A 17,315-nucleotide genomic window follows, 5' to 3' on the forward strand; every position below is an offset into this window, starting at 1 on the left:
CTCCCTGTACATTACCCCTCCTGGGTCTACACCTTCTGTTCCCCCAGCCTTTGCATGCAGCACCCCCAAACACATCGTCCCTTGCATATGTCCCTTGTGTGCTCACCTGCGTTCTGTGCCCGTCCCCTACTGTGGCTGTCCTCTCTCCACCCCCCACCACCATGCAGACACCCCCTCCCGTGCACACACCCCCTCCAATGCACACACTCCCTCCCGTGCACACACCCCCTCCCATGCACACACTCCCTCCCGTGCACACACTCCCTCCTGTGCACACACCCCCTCCCGTGCACACACCCGCTCCCGTGCACACACCCCCTCCCGTGCACACACCCGCTCCCGTGCACACACCCCCTCCCGTGCACACACCCCCTCCCGTGCACACACCCCCTCCCATGCACACACCCTCTCCCGTGCACACACCCCCTCCCGGGCACACACCCCCTCCCATGCACCCACCCTCTTCCATGCACACACCCCCTCCTGTGCACATACCCTCTCCCATGCACACACCCCCTCCCGGGCACACACCCCCTCCCGGGTACATGCCCCCTCCCATGCACCCACCCTCTCCCATGCACACACCCCCTCCCGTGCACACACCCCCTCCCGTGCACACACCCTCTCCCATGCACACACCCCCCCGTGCACACACCCCCCCGTGCACACACCCCCTCCCGTGCACACACCCGCTCCCGTGCACACATACCTGCTCTCATACACACACACCTCTCGTGCACACGCTTCTCCATCACTAAATTGACTAAGTCACATGCTCAGCACAGACTGGGTGTTCAGAGTGAAAGACTAACCTAAAGTAGATTGACTCATGGGTCCTTAGATGGCTGTCACATGACCCCCAGGCCACCAGACCCACCTGCAGGACTGAGCCTTCTCCAGCCCAAAGCAGCTTTGGGTCCACAGTCTTGAGCGCGGGCCCGGGCCTCACGCCCTCTTAGGTCTGCCTGCTTCCTTCCCTCCCTCCATCACCCTCCTCAAAGCCACATGGGCCTCGCACCCTGCACCCTCTGCATTGGCCGTTTCCCATTGCTCAGAAGGAACCACCTGTTCCTCACCTGTGTATGGCCTTGGGCGCCCTGTCATCCTCTTTCATCTGTCCCTTGCTGCTGGTGTCTGCTCTGCTGGCCACACTGCTTTCATAAGGTGGCCACCGAGCCTCCTTCCTGGTGAAACTCCCAGGCCCAGGAGAGCTGCTGCTGGGGGAGAGTTGGCAAAATAGCGAGAGCAGCACCTCTGCTGGAATCCCTGTCTGTGTGAGAGGCCCCCAGGCCCAGGGGAGAAGCTCAGTCTTAGTGAAGGGAAGTTAGGTTCTGAGGGCCTTGGAATTTGCTCCCTGACAGTGAACTGATTGAGCTTCATTTCTGAGGCCAAGCCCTGGCCGATCTCTGGGTGTCCCTGGAAACATTTATGTGCCCTTGTGAGGACAGGGAGCACGGCACCTGGCCTGCTGCAGACTCCCTCACTGCTGGGGACAGCTCAGGACGTGACCCTGGCGGGGAGGCTGTGCCAGCCACCACTTCCAGACGCCAGCATCTAACTGCTAAAGCCAAGGGACTCAGGGAGTGGGCTCGACCTGGAACCCCCAACTCAAGATGAACAAAGGCATGATCGGACATAGAAGCACCCAGAAGACTTTGGGCTGGTTGCTTCATGAGAGTCCCCCCAATATATGCATTCTATCTGGTCTGTTAAAGAATCTTCTGACCACAGCTGAAACTGCAGTGGCGAAGGCAGAGACCTGGCGGGGAGCAGATGCCGGGAGCGACTTCCACCAGTGCACCAGTGCTGCTGCTGCACGGCGAGACCTGCAGGATTCATGGGGCGAGCTTGGATCCTGGTGCTGATTACCCCAGACAGTGAGGCTGGCTTTCCCCAGGAGGTGCTCACCCCAGTGAGGAGCCGATGCCAGCCTGCAGCCCACTCTTGGTGTTTACCAGGCACACAGGGAGAGATGGATGCTAGATCCAGGAAGAGCTCGCCTCCTGGGGTCCTCTTGAGAGGACGCATTCCCTTGTCAGGTCATTTAGGCACGGAAAGACCTGTGACCTGTGGGTCAGCTCTCCCCGAGGGGGCTGCTGCTGGGCCAGGAATGAGCTCACGATTTGCTGTTCTTATAAAGACAAAAGTGCCTGCAAAGACAGAAAGCGAATTGGTGGTTGCCGGGTACCGGGAGTGTGATGGGGAGAATGACTGTTGAACAGGTCTCAGTTTTCTTTTGGGGTGATAACAGTGTTTCCGAGCTGTAGAGAGGGGGTAATTGCACAGCTTTGTGAATGTACTAGATGCCTGAATTGTTCACTTTAAAGTGGTTAATTTATGTTATGTGCATTTCAACTAAATTGGACAAAAAGCACCCCTGACAACAAATTGGTACCTTGTGCTCTTTTATGTGCTTATCCAAGATTCCTTTACTATTAGGTGGAAGTAGTAAGCATGGCTTCCATGAACAGTTGTATAGGTTGTTCACAGCACAAGGCTAACCAGATGAGAAGCTACCATCACCTGGTGCTTTTTTCACTCAGCGTGGGACAAGCATCTGCCCAGAGGAAAAGGCATCTTTTTCTAACTCATGCAAAGGTGCTCTGTGGGCTTCTCGGCCTTGATAAGAAGAGCCATCAGGCTTACTTCTCCGCAGCCTTTATGAAAAAAATTAACACGCCGTACATTATCCTCCCTATCCATCCCAACCGGATGGCTTTCCTGTGGCCAGATGCATGCTCCTATTTTTGAAGCCGGTGAAGAAACAAGTCTATGTCTTTGAAACCCAACTAGTAATTTAGTTAATGACTTCCTGTGCTGAGCACGCGGGCAGATGCATTGACACCCAGAGGATTTCAGTGTGCCGAACAGAAGGCACTGGGGAGAGCCCAGCGCTGGGGCCAGAGGAAGGGTGCCTGCTTTTACAAGGAGGCGCCCAGAGTGGGAAGAGGAGCTGTGCAAAGACATTGGCCTCAGTTTCCCTCTCTTGAAAAAGTCATTTGCGAAATACAAAAGTGGCTATCCTGAGAAGTGAGGAGGAGTGAAGAGTTCTCAGTGGTTCGTGGACTCTTCCACCCCTCTGTGTTCAGGTGGAAGTCTCGACCTGGGTTTTTCTGAGAAAGTGACTCAATAAAGGATGACCTTGGTGAAGTATGCCCCTTAGCCCCCATGGTGTTCGAGAGAGCGCGCTGGAAAATGAGTGTTGAAGTTACTTCCACAACGGGTGAGCTGAAATCATGCATGGTGTGAGGTCAGATGTGCGTGATTTCTCAACATCAAAGCAGACAACAGGATGGGAGCAGGCGTGGATGGCAGCCCACAGTTCTCAGAGACGCTGAGTGTGTGGAAGCTGGAGCCAGGCCGCTTGGTTCAAAGCCCAGCTCTGCCCCTTACTGATTCACCTCTGTGAGTCTCAGTTGACTTGTCTATAAAATGGAGATAATAGTACCTGGCTCCTAGGGTCACTGGGAGAATTAAACGTGTAGAAGGCCTGGAGTTCAGGTGGTTTGGGCTTTTGACAGAGGGCACTCTGACATCACTTAGAAATCAAACGCACAGGCCGGGCACGGTGGCTCATGCCTGTAATCCCAGCACTTTGGGAGGCTGAGGCGGGTGGATCACGAGGTCAGAAGATCAAGACCATCCTGGCTAACTCAGTGAAACCCTGCCTCTACTAAAAATAATAGTAATAAAAAAAAATTAGCCGGGCGTGGTGGCAGGCGCCTGTAGTCCCAGCTACTCAGGAGGCTGAGGCAGGAGAATGGCGTGAATCCAGGAGGCGGAGCTTGCAGTGAGCCGAGATCACGCCACTGCACTCCATCCTGGGTGACAGAACAAGACTCCGTCTCAAAAAAAAAAAAAAAAAAAAGAAATCAAACGCACACAGGAGAAGCTGGCATCCTTGGTCTCCAGGCTTCCGGGCAGTGCGGGACCAGCCGAGCCTCTGCAGGTGGGCACAGGCTGCTGCGGCTTTCTCCCGAGGCAGTTCTGGGAGCTTCTGTCTGCAGAGCACCCCACCCACAGCCTCAGAGAGTGGGGCCACCTGGGTGGATTAATTACAAGATGTGCTCCAGGTGAGAACCTGGACAACCTGCGCTGAGGGATCATGGCCTGACCGGCTCAGTGTCAGGCCCTGCAGAGTGCTGGTGGAGGGTTAGGGGGTCCTTCTGGAGCCCTTCCTCCTGCAGATGGCAGGGCAAGCCCTTTCCCACAGGTGACATGAAGACAGTGCTTCCTAGGTGCAGCAGGGCAGGATGGAACGTGGTCCATGGGAAATGGGTAGAGCCTACACCATAGGGGGTGGCAGGCGACAGACGCAGAGCACAGTGTCAGGACTCCGGCTTTGTAATGAAAAGCAGAATGTTAGGAGCTCACCTGGAGGGAAGGAATTGCTTGCCTTAGAAATGCAGCAGGCAGCCGGGTGTCTGAGGTAGAAGGGCCTGTGGTGTTGGGGGTCAACGGCAAGGGCTGAGCAGTCAAGCATTTCTGGGTTCAAATCCCAGCTCATCCTCCTTGTGAGTTTCCCGGGGCTGCCGTAACCATGATCGCAAATGTGGTGGCGTAAAACCAGAAATGTATTCTCTCACAGTTCTGGAGGCCAGAAGTTCAAAATCGAGGTGTGGCCAGGGCCGTGCTCCCTGCGGAGGGAGAAGCCCTTCCTTGCCTGTCCAGCCCATAAAGGCTGTCGGCAGTCCTGGGCCTTCCAGGGCTGGTGGCCACATCATGCTGTCGTCGACACTCTGCTTTGCCTCCGTCTTTACGTGACCTTCCCCCCTCTGACTTCTCATCTTCGTGTCTGCCTTAGAAGGATGCATGTGATTGCACTGAAGGTCCGCCTGGGTAGTCCAGCATGAGCCCCTCCTCTCAAGGTCCTAAATTTAATTGCACCTACAAAGACCTTTTTCCCAGATAAGGTCACATTCTCAGGCTCCACGGATTTCATATGGATGTCTTTCCACGGCCAACAATCTGGCCTACCACATCCACTTACTAGCTGTGTGACTTTAGGTAAGTCACTTAACGTCTCTGAGCCTCAGATGTCATCTGGGAAATGAGGACCGGGGCCCACAGTGCGTGGAGTCTCCATGTGGCCCGGTGCTGGCACCCACTGGGTGACCATAGCTTCCATTATAGGGAAAGCACGTTTGGTTTCAATAATGAGCAGGTGATTTTCATAACTGAATCTTCTGTGTTGTGCCCAGGTATTTGAAGTACACACTGGACCAGTACGTTGAGAACGATTATACCATCGTCTATTTCCACTACGGGCTGAACAGCCGGAACAAGCCTTCCCTGGGCTGGCTCCAGAGCGCATACAAGGAGTTCGATAGGAAGTACGTGCCCGCAAGCCTTCAGGGACGTGGGTGTGGGCTGCTTGTGGCAGGAGGAGGCATTGTGGCCACAAGGGGTCACAGAGTGTGCAGTGGGGGAGGGGTCTGGTAGGGCGGAGGGTGGAGGGTGAGCAAATGTGGGGCACTGGAGCTTCACCTCCCCTCTGGGCCAAGCTCTGGAATCCCGGGCAGGGGTTGGCACTCTCGTTCTTTTTTTTTCTTTCTTTTTTTTTTTTTAAGAGACGGTCTTACCCAGGCACCATGGCTCACACCTGTAATCCCAGTACTTTGGGAGGCCAAGGTGGGTGGATCACCTGAGGTCAGGAGTTCGAGACCAGGCTGGCCAACATGGCGAAACCCTGTCTCTAGTAAAAATACAAAAAAAAAAACAAAAACAAAAACAGAGACAGTCTCGCCCTGTAGCCCAGGCTGGAGTGCAGTGGTGCAATCATGGTTCACTGCAGCCTCGACCTCCTGGGCTCAAGCAGTCCTCTTGCCTCAGCCTCCTGAGTAGCTGGGACTACAGGCGTTCACCACCATTCCTAGCTAATTTTTGTATTTTTTTGTAGAGATGGGGATCTCACTATGTGGCCCAGGCTGGTCTCGAACTCCAGGCTCAAGCGATCCTCCCACCTCAGCCTCCCAAAGTACTGGGATTACAGGCATAAGCCACCATGCCAAGCCAACACTCTTGTTCTTAAAGGGCCAGACAGTCAGCATTTTAGCTTTGCAGGCCTGTTGCTCTATTGCAACAACTCTGCCGGACCGTGTTCCAGTAAAACATTATGGACGCTGAAATGTGAATTTCATGTCATTTTCACGTGTCATGAAATATTCTTCTGTTTTTTTTTTTTTTCAACCACTTAAAAACATAAAAAGCCATTTTTAGCTTGCAGGCTGTACCAAAGCAGGAAGCAGGCTAGGTTCGTCCTGCCTGCCCATTCTCCCACCCCTGGTCCAGTGAATTACTGGCAAAGAAACAACTGCATGACCGTTTCTTCACTAAAGCCTCTTCTTGCTTGCACAGCCCTTTACAGTCTGCAAGGGGCATTCTGATGCCTCTTGTTGGTGAGATGGGCAGCCTCATTTTACAGATGAGGACATAGGCCCCAGAGAGCAAGTGACTTACCCGTGGTCACTCAGCTTGTGTGTGGTAGGGCAGGATCCCACCCCAGGCCCCCGCCTCCCTCTCCCACCCAACGCTACTCACCACTCGGCCATGGCCTGGAGCCGGCAGACTTTTCCTGAGGGACGTCCGGCCTAATAATCAACTTTGCAATATATCTGGCTCGTAGACTGCGGCGATGGGCGTTGATGTGGATATCCTAGATTCCTCTGGGTTTTCCTTCTTCAAAGTCCTTTCAAACCTGTAACAGAAATCTGCTTCACAGATACCTGAGTCAGTGGGACAGTGGGAGGCAGTGCCTGAATGTCCCAGAAGTCCTCCCTCCAGTTGCCTTTTGGGTCCTGCTGTCATTATCAATAGGACCTTTGGAGGGACTTCTTGGTTCCCCGTCCTATGTCTTAGGGAAAGAATTGTTGCTGTATTTTGCAGTCATTTACTGGGCACCTGTATAAGCTGGAGATGGCCTAGCCCCAGCGCATGTCCTCCTCCAGGAAGCCTTCCTGGGTTGTCCTGGGAGAATCAATAGCCCCTTCCCTGCAGCCTCACTGTGCCTAAGCAGACACCAATCCTAGCTAGCACTTAGGGGTTTGTGAACAGGTCTGCCTCCTGCACTAGGCTGTGACCCCTGACCTGTCTCTGCATCCCTTGCAGGTGGGAAAGGGTCTGCATATGGCGGGCTTTTTTTTTTTTTTTTTTTTTTTTTTTGAGACAGAGTCTCATTCTATTGCCTGGGCTGGAGCACAGTGGCGAGATCTCGGCTCACCACAACCTCCACCTCCCAGGTTCAAGTGATTCTCCTGCCTCAGCCTCCTGAGTACCTGGGACTACAGGCGTGAGCCACCATGCCCGGCTAATTTTTGTATTTTTAGTAGAGACGGGGTTTCACTATGTTGGCCAGGCTGGTCTTGAACTCCTGACCTCGTGATCCGCCTGCCTTGGCCTCCCAAAGTGCTGGGATTACAGGCGTGAGCCACTGTGCCCAGCCGGCAGGCTTTTAATAAGCGTTAGATGGGAGGATAGAGGAGTGAAGTGGTACTGGCAGGAAGTACCAAGGTTCCAGCCGGCGTAATCAGGAAGGCTGCATGGAGGAAGCAGCCTTTGAGCTGCCTGTGGAGTGGTGGGCAGGGTGTTGTGAAGTGGCAATCACTGGATTTTGTTTCTGGTACGAGGTGTGGCCAGATGCAAGAAAGAGCAGGGTGGACTTTGGTGCAATTGGTGGGGGTCTGGTCTGTAGGGTTCCCGTGGGGAGCCGTGGAGGGAGGCAGCAAAGGAGGGAGGGGCACAGAGGATGCTGGACTGTGTTTAAGAGGCAGCAGGGAGCCATGGCAGGTGCTTGAGGAGAAGCGAGTGATGTGTTTAAAGCAGCCCTTTCAGGAGGCTCAGGCTGACACAGCAGGATGTGCACAGTAGCCCTGTCTTGAGCTAAAGCAGATGAAGGTTTTGCCCTCTGCACTTCCCCACGTGAGAAACGAAGATGCACCCGCAGATTCCTTGAGGCAGCTCCCCCACTTCTCAGTTGCCAGAAATCAGCCCAGAGAAACAAACCCGTAATCAGCCCAGGGTGCTTTCCCTTCCCTTTCTCGAGGGGGCTGCTGGTTCGCACATTAGGAGTGGGTCACTCCCGCTTGGGAGAAAGCAGCAGAATTCCTTCACAGCCAGGTAAGATGTGCCAGTGGTCGATGGATGAAATCTAGCTGGGGAGTTGGAATCTGTGTTGCCAGCAGTGACCTGTGAGCAGTGACAAGGCCAAAGGTAATGGCACCAGCCCGGGGAAGGAAGCTGGCCTCGTGGCAACCTGGGGAGGCTGTCAGAGCTCTCACATTGAAGGGCATTGATAAGTGGAGCCACGCAGGTGGGGAGACTTGAAGCAGTGACTTCCAATCGGCGGTCACTTAACCTTGGCCAGAGGGGACTAGGCAGGAAAGAGAGGAAGGTGGCAGCCATGGCCTTCAAGGCATCAGATGGAAAGAGGCAGACTTGTTCTGTGTGACTCTCCCACTCCCCGGGAGGTTGGATAGGGGTGGGGGTTAGGGTTAGCGTTACAGATCTTGGCTCAGTAAAAGCAAAAAGGAGGGACACTCTAGGCATCAAACTACCCAAAAGTGGAGTGTCTGCAGGGGTGGTGAGTTCCCCATCGCTAGAGGTATGCAAGTGGTACTCCAAATAGAATTAGATGAGATCGCCTGTAATCCCAGCACTTTGGGAGTCTGAGACGGGTGAATCATTTGAGGTCAGGATTTCGAGACCAGTCTGGCCAACATGGTGAAACCCCATCTCTACTAAAAATACAAAAAATTAGCCAGGCGTGGTGGTGCACGCCTGTAATCTCTGCTACTCGGGAGGCTGAGACATAAGAATCCCTTGAACCTGGGAGGCAGAGGTTGCAGTGAGCTGAGTTCACGCCACCGCACTTCATCCTGGGCAACAGAGTGAAACTCTGTTTCAAAAAAAAAAAAAAGATTTATGCGGTGAGGGTTTTCAGTCTGCCATTGCCACACCCCATCAGGTTTCCTGCATTCTTTTCTGTTCTCTCTGCCTTTGGCTTCTCATCCTCCAGACCGTCCTGCCAGGTCATTCCTTTTAGGGATGAACAAATTCGCACACAAGTGTTCACGACCCCACTTCTGGGAGTGCTTGCCTCACCAAAGAGCTCCTGCCATGGGTGGCAACTAATGGAAGCCACTGGAAGCTCAGTCTCAGGGTGAACCTTGCAGCAGCTGCCCTCTGGGCTCCTGGAGACTCTGGAAGCCACTGCTACTGCCCCACGCCCCGCCCCTCCTCTCAGAGCCTTTTTTTTTTTCCTTTTTTTTTTTTTTTGAGACAGAGTCTTGCTCTGTCACCAGGCTGGAGTGCAGTGGCGTGATCTCGGCTCATGGCAACCTCTGCCTCCTGGGTTCAAGTGATTCTCCTGCCTCAGCCTCCTGAGTGGCTGGGACTACAGGTGCGCACTACGACACCCGGCTAATTTTTGTATTTTTAGTGGAGACGGGTTTTCACCATGTTGGCCAGGATGGTCTCCATCTGTTGACCTCGTGATCCGCCCGCCTCAGCCTCCCAAAGAGTTGGGATTACAGGTGTGAGCCACCGAGACCGGCCTCAGAGCCTTTTTAAAATTAGTTAATTAACATTTCTTGGAGAGATGCTTTGAGATTATATAAATATCCTGCTCCTTGTCAAAATACTTTTCACCTTCATTGCTGCTTCTTGGCTTACTTGTTCATATGATGGCAGCCAATGGTGGTCTGATGAGCAGTCGGCATCTGACGAAGGGAAGAGCTTTTTCTTCTCCTCACTTATTTATCTCAGTGTGGACATGTGTAAAATGTCCTATTTTATTCATTGAGTTACAATCCATTACTATCATTTTAATGATCAAATTGTCCCAAATTTGCCCATGTGGGTGCCGTTTTAAGGACTCCCAGGTCCTTCTGACACTCCCCGTCACTCTTTGAGTGCTTCCTTTACTTTCTGGCACAGGATCTGCCAGGCTTATCTTGTATTTTTCTTGCTCCAGCTCAGGAATCTGCCATTCTCCAAGGAGCACAGTTGCCCTGGCTCCCTGTAGTGGAGAATCCTATTTAGAGACCAAGATCTGGACAAGCAGAGTGCTTGTTGCTTTTGGGGTGTTATGGCTCCCAGGCCCTTTCAGTGGACAGAGTTAGGGTATGTGTGTGTGAATGTACATATACATACACTTACACACACACACACACCCCTACATACACACATACACACCTGGATGCAGTACATACACCTGCATACACATACATACAGACACCTACATATACATACACTTACACACACCTACATACACATACATATACACACCTACGTATACTATATACACTTATATACACATACACCTACATACAACTACACACACACCACTTACAGCTACATACACCTACACACACTTATGCTTACTTATATCTACACATACCTACACACACACCCACACACCTAAATACACCTACACACCCCTAGGTATACCTACACATACTTTCATACACTTACATCTACACACACCTACATACACACCTATATACACTTACACCTACATACACCTACACACACTTACATACAATTACACAGTTACATACACTTACATAGACCTACACACACCTACACACTTAGACTTACATACGTCTACACACATACACAATTGGCTTCCAAAAATTCCTGAAATTTTGACAGCCCGTGTGAGTGGATAAGAGGTGGCTCTGTTGTCCCGCAGGCTGACCCCACGCAGGCCATGTGGATGCCCCTTCTCGCCTGGGCTGTGTCTCCCCAGCAGGACACACCGTCCCCTACTCACCCTCTAGAGCCCTGGCATGTCCTCTGCCCCCATTCCCACCCTGGTTGGCTGCCTACCTTTCTTCCCCAACCTGATGGCTTTGGGCTGAAATATTCAAGAAGGAAGCGTGGAGACTGGGAAGGAGGGAGAGAGAGAAGTTCACTGGGTGTTCCATTGTGTGGGTGGCTGTATTGCATTGAACTGGCCGGCTGATGTTTAGGTTATTGCCGGGTTTATCTGCCATCATAACCGACACAGTGAGCTCCTTCTAGCCCAGGTCAGCTCCTGGCAGGGCAGGTGTTGGCCAAGAGGCTCTGTGCGGTTTTAATTCTGAGAGCTGTTGCCAAATTGCCCCCAGGTTGTGCTCCAGACCCCCCCCCCCCACCCTGGTGTGAGTGAGCGCCTATAAACAGGGCTCCGACTTGCACCTGTACCTCTGCAAACTAAAGCGCTGCACGCATGCCTGGCGGGGGCAGCAGGTGAGGGGTCCTGATTTTCCCCGAGTTTATTTCATTCTTTGTTTGATGTCCTTAAATTGATCCTGTTGAGAGGAGTAACATTCTGAGACTCACAGTGGAGGCAGCTGTTTCAGGGTTATTGGGCGTGGGGTGTTTCTCGGAGCGCGGCAGCCTGAAGTCATCCCCCATTTCCCTCCTCAGGTACAAGAAGAACTTGAAGGCCCTCTACGTGGTGCACCCCACCAGCTTCATCAAGGTCCTGTGGAACATCTTGAAGCCCCTCATCAGGTATGCGTCACTCTGGGAGAGGACCTCGCTGGGGTTGGAGGTTTCACCCCTCAGGGTCCATGGGACGGCCTTCCCTATCCACGCATCACGGAGGGCCCGTCTCCAGGGTGCCTGTGTATCTGGGGCTCCCTACCCGCCCTGGGGTCTGCAGGGGGTCACAAGGCCAGCCCAGGTCATGGACAGGAGTGCAGTGCCGGCCTTTGACACCTGTGGGGTTTGCACCTGGTGTTTAAAAGCCCTCCCTTGGCCTGAGCCCCCACACTGCGTGACCACCCTCAGGTGCCGTGATTTTCCAGAGGGACTCACAGATGTCAGGAAAGCTGTTATCTTCACTGTTGTGGTCTGTTACAGAGACAGGGCACAGATTTAAGTCAGCAAAGGTAAAAGGCACACAAGGCTGTGTCCAGGAGGACCAAGTGCAAGTTCCCAGCTGCCCTCTCCGGGCGGATTCATACAGGCAGTGCCCCATTCTCCTAGCAAGAATGTGTGGGGGAGGAGGGAGCATGGCTGGCCGCGGAAGCTCACCGAGCCTTGGTGCCCAGGGTTTTTGTTGCGGGTCGGTCATGTAGGCATGGAGCATCCACCCGGCTGACCTCAGCCACTCGGTCTCCAGCCCCTCCTGAGATGAGACGAATACAACCCAAGGCCCCCGCCCTCAATCACATTGTTGGCACAAACTCTGTGGTGTTGGCCCAAGGTTCCCGGTGGGCAAAGACATTACCAGGCCGACTCTCCCAGGAGCTGAGAGGTTTCCACCCAGGAGCAGGTCACCCATGGCCAGCCTTCTCTTTGGAACGTGCGGGGCTTGGACACCCCAAGCCTGCTGAGTTAAGCCTTGATTGCATAGCAACCCAAATAAGCGGCCTAAAGAAAGGCAGCCACAGCCCGGAAATGTGGCGACTTCAGTCAGCTTCTTCCATATTTAGACTTGTTCCTGCTAAAGGATTTCTGCCTCAGTATTGGGAAGCAAGAGCTCAAGGGGCTGGTGAGGCCTGGGAGGCTCTGCCTGGGTCGCATGGGCATCTTCTATTTTCTTCCGTTTTGGCTGTATGCATCAGGCACAACCTGTGTGCACGGAGCCACATGACGGGGGTGGGGTGGGGAAGAGACTGACAGATGTCGTTCTTGCACGGTGGCTCTGGCCCTCCCTGGGTGAGTTCTGCAGGCGAGGGAGGGGCTCAGAGCAGGAGGGCGCAGGTGTGCACCAGACGGGTCAGGATAGCCAGGTGAGGTGGCTGCCTCTGTGAGAGGGCGGGAGGACTCCTGGAGGGCCTCCCTAGGATGAAGCCTTTGGGGACAGGGAGGCACATCCCTGGAGGGGTGGTCATTCTTCCCCAGAGGTTTGCATCTCACAGGCCTTTGCCATCTCCCCCTTCGGCTCCTTCCACTTGTTGAAGCCCACGCATGTGGCTCTGAGGCTGCTGCTGACACAGGTCTCTTCTCGTGCCCCACAGACACCGTGCGAGTGGGTGTGACGCCCCGTGTACAGGGAGCACTCAGACAGGGCTGGAATGCCAGCTGGGACCTCGGAGTCCACACTGTCTCCTTCCCATTTCCCCATCCATCCCTGGGAAGCATCTCGGCCCCCCAGGAGCATGGACTGCTCAGGCTCTCAGGCACCTGCCTGTCTTCCCACCAGCCGTCTCCCGCCCCAAGGGCTACACTGCCCCGTCCCACCCTTGTCCCTTTGTCTCTTACTGTGACTGGCACTCAGAGGAATGTTGGCAAGCACTGGTCCTTGGGCACATCGAGAGCTACTCTGCAGCCAGACATAGTGGCTCATGCCACTAATCATAGCACTTTGGGAGGCCAAGTCAGGAGGATCACTTGAGCCCAGGAGTGTGACCTGGGCAAGAAAGTGAGCCCCACCTCTATAAAAAATTTAAAAATTAGCCAGATGTGTAGCATGCGCCTGTGGTCCCAGCTACACGGGAGGCCAAAGCAGGAGGATTGCTTGAGTCCAGGACTTCAAGGCTGCAGTGGCTTGTGTTTGTGCCATTGCATTTCAGCCTGGGCAACAAGCAAGACCCTGTCTCAAAAAAAAAAAAAAAAAAAAAGAACTGCCCTGCCAGGCGGCTTGGAGCCTTTCTTTTCTTTCTTTTTTCTTTCTTTCTTTCTTTTTTTTTTTTTTTTTTTGAGACGAAGTCTCGCTTTTCTCCCCCAGGCTGGAGTGCAATGGCGCAATCTCGGCTCACTGCTACCTCTGCCTCCTGGGTTCAAGCGATTCTCCTGCCTCAGCCTCCCAAGTAGCTGGGATTACAGGCACCTGCCACCACGCCTGGCTAATTTTTGTGTTTTTAGTAGAGACGGGGTTTCACCATGTTGGCCAGGCTGGTCTCAAGCTCCTGACCTCAGGTTGATCCACCCGCCTCGGCCTCCCAAAGTGCTGGGATTACAGGCGTGAGCCACCATGCCCGGCCTTCTTTTCTTATCAGCTACCAAAGTTGTCATTCCAGGGACTGAATCATGTGGCCCTGAGGCACACTGGGAGAATTCCCAGAGCAGCAGACTTGAGTCAGCTCCTGCTTAATAGAAGGAGAGATTTTTGGGGCCAAAGAGCTCCTTTCATGTTACTAGAATTTCCTGCCAGTTTTTCTCACCTACTGGCCTATGCCGCACACATTCCCCTATTGGAAGGTGAGGTTTTGTTTGTGTTTAACCAGGCCCAGCACCCTTGTGCCCTATGTGACATGTGACATATTTGACATAGCAAAAAAGCTAGTCCTGTCATTTACCTTAGAAAAGTCCTTAGAGGGGCTGGGCGCAATAGCTCACGTCTGTAATCTCAGCACTTTGGGAGGCTGAAGCTGGCGGATCACCTGAGGTAAGGAGTTCAAGACCAGCCTGCTCAACATGGCAAAACCCCGTCTCTACTAAAAACACAAAAAATTAGCGGGCGTGGTGGTGGGTGCCTATAATCCCAGCTACTCAGGAAGCTGAGGCAGGAGAATTGAGGCTTGAACCCACGAGGCAGAGGTTGCAGTGAGTCAAGATTGCACCATTGCACTCCAGTCTGGGTGACAAGAGCTAAACTCCATCTCAAAAAACAGAGAAAAGTCCTTAGAGGGCGAGGCATGGTGGTTCACACCTGTAATCCCAACACTTTGGGAGGCCAAGGCAGGTGGATCACTTGAGCCCAGGAGTTTAAGACCAGCCTGGGTAACATGGCGGAACCTCGCCTCTACAAAACAGATAAAAATCAGCCAGGCATGGTGGCGCGCACCTTAGTCCCAGCTACTCAGGAGGCTGAGGTGGGAGGATTGCTTGAGTTCGAGAGGCAGAGACTGAAGTGAGCTGAGATAGCACCACTGCACTCCAGCCTGGGTGACAGAGTCAGACTTTGTTGTACTTAAGAGTTCTAGAAACCTCTAAAGTTCTTGGAAAAAAAGTTCACCTGCTTGGCCAGGCACAGTGGCTCACGCCTGTAATCCCAGCACTTTGGGAGGCCGAGATGGGAGGATCACTTGAGGTCAGGAGTTCGTGACAAGCCTGACCAACATGGTGAAACCCCGTCTCTACTAAAAATACAAAAATCAGCTGGGCGTGGTGGCGCATGACTGTAATCTCAGCTACCTGGGAGGCTGACGCAGGAGAATCACTTGAATCCAGGAGGCAGAGGTTGCGGTGAGCCGAGATCACACCATTGCACTCCAGCCTGGGCAACAAGAGTGAGACTCCAGTCTCAAAAAAAAAAAAAAAAAAAAAATTCACCTGCTCCTCCTGTTTTCCACGTGGCAGCGTGATGGTGATGGCACCAGACTGCCTGGGCTCGACTGCTCTGCCCCTTGCCATCCATTACCCATTACCCTCAACAAAAGAGCCAACCCGTCTCTGCCTCAGTTTCCCCATGTGGCTGACAAGGCTATTTAAGTCATTCTATTGTCATAATAATTCACTGACTTAATACATACAGTGTTTATTTTATTTTTCTTCCTTCCTTCCTTTTCTCTTTCTTTTTTTTCATAGGTTCTTGTTCCATCACCCCGGCTAGAGTGCAGTGGTGCAATCATGGCTCACTGCAGCCTTAACCTCCTGGGCTCAAGTGGTCCTCCCACCTCAGCCTCTCACATAGCCGGGATTACAGGTGCGCACCACTGTGCCCAGCTAGTTTAAAACAATTTTTTGTTGAGACAGGGTCTCGCTATGTTGCCCAGGCTGGACTGGAACTCCTGGCCTCAAGTGATCCTCCTTTCTCAGCCTCTCAAAGTGTTGGGATTATAGGAGCGCGCCATGTTGACTGTTTAGAATAGGGCCTGCCAGGCAAATACTGAATGTTAGCTGCTAGTACTGTGTTTTTTGTTTGTTGTTGTTTTGTTTTGTTTCATTGCTTTGAGACAAGGTCTCAGTCTGTTGCCCAGGCTGGAGTGCAGTGGTGCCATCACGGCTCACTGTAGCCTCGAACTCCTGGACTCAGGTGATCCTCCCACCTCAGCCTTCCAAGTAGTTGGGACTACAGGCACGCCACCATGCCCAGCTAAATTTTGTATTTTTAGTAGAGACAGGGTTTTGCCATGTTACCCAGGCTCGTCTCCAATTCCTAAGCTCAAGCAATCCTCCAGCCTCGGCCTCTCAAAGTGCTGGGATTATAGGCATAAGCCACTGCACCTGGCCCTGATTTAAAATGTTTTTAAGCTGGCTGGGCGTGGTGGCTCACCCCTGTAATCCCAGCACTTTGGGAGGCCAATGTGGGCAGATTACCTGAGGTCAGGAGTTCGAGACCAGCCTGGCCAATATGGCGAAACCCTATCTCTATTAAAAATACAAAAAATTAGCGGGGAGTGGTGGCAGGCGCCTGTAATCCCAGCTATTCAGGAGGGTGAGCCACGAGAATCGCTTGAACCCCGGAGACGGAGGTTGCAGTGAGCCAAGATTGCGCCATTGCACTCCAGCCTGGGCAATAAGAGCGAAACTCCACCTCAAAAAAAAAGAAAAAAAAATCTTTTAAAACTACCCTTTTGTATTAATTTGATTCCAATATCTCACGCACCTTATGTGCCAGCACCGCAAAAACAGTACTGTGAAGTCAGCCACATTTTCCCCATTCCAAAGAAGAGGAGGTTGATGCTCAGAGAGGTTACGCCCAAGGTCGCACCATGAGAGGGGGCGTGGGCTGGGATCCAACCTGAGCCTGTGTGGTTCTCCCCCTCATTCTGCCTCATGCCTGGACATAAGCAGCTGCCAGGAGAGGACCATAGGAATTGGGCTGGGGCTCTGGAGCCCAGATTGGGCTCCGCAGCCCATTGCCTGTGAGATCTTGGGCAGCCACATAACCTCTCTGTTTCCCAAGTCCTCATTTGTAAATGAAGGAAGTAGAGGAACTCTGAGGCCCTGGGTCTCGCCCAGACCTCCTGACTCAGATCCCCGCAGGTGGTGCCTGTGGCTGCAGGTCTAACAAAACCCCAGCGACTCTGCCACACGCCGTGTTGGGAGCCCCTGGCTGAGCTGGCCTGTGGGCCCTTTCCCTAGAGGAGAGGCAAGTGGCAGGGCCCTGGCTGCGCCTGTCCCAGAGTCCATGTTTGGCAGAGCCTGGCCTGCAGGACAGGTCAGGGAGGTTGCAGAGAGGAAGGTGAGGGGCTGGGCATGGGAGGCCTCCCTGCAGCTCTGAAGCGGGCACCTGTGTCCCTGAGAATGGTTCCTGCAGAGGGGCAAGACTCCCTTTGCCCTTAGTGGGTTCCTCCCGCCCATCACACAGGACGTTGACAGTACTTCACGGCCCCGGGGACACCCTCCGGCATCCTTCCAGCAGAGACCAGACTGTCCCCGAGTCCTGTGGCGTCTAAATGGGCAGGCGGTGAGGACACTCCTGCAGGGGTCCCACC

At 53.3% G+C, this 17,315-nt stretch overlaps 1 protein-coding gene across 3 annotated transcripts in view; it reads left to right on the forward strand.

Moving 5' to 3' along the window:
* ARHGAP8 (Rho GTPase activating protein 8) overlaps window positions 1-17,315 on the forward strand; it is a 105,119-nt gene that overhangs the window by 49,943 nt on the left and 37,861 nt on the right. For all 3 annotated transcript variants that reach the window (XM_034949163.3, XM_034949162.3, XM_057301034.2), the window contains exons 4-5: window positions 5,202-5,333; window positions 11,410-11,496. In XM_034949163.3, coding sequence (XP_034805054.3) covers window positions 5,202-5,333; window positions 11,410-11,496 — 219 coding nt within the window. The remainder of the gene's footprint in view (window positions 1-5,201; window positions 5,334-11,409; window positions 11,497-17,315) is intronic.

This window comes from Pan paniscus, chromosome 23 (genome assembly GCF_029289425.2).
Source record: "Pan paniscus chromosome 23, NHGRI_mPanPan1-v2.0_pri, whole genome shotgun sequence".
Lineage (NCBI taxonomy): Eukaryota > Metazoa > Chordata > Mammalia > Primates > Hominidae > Pan > Pan paniscus.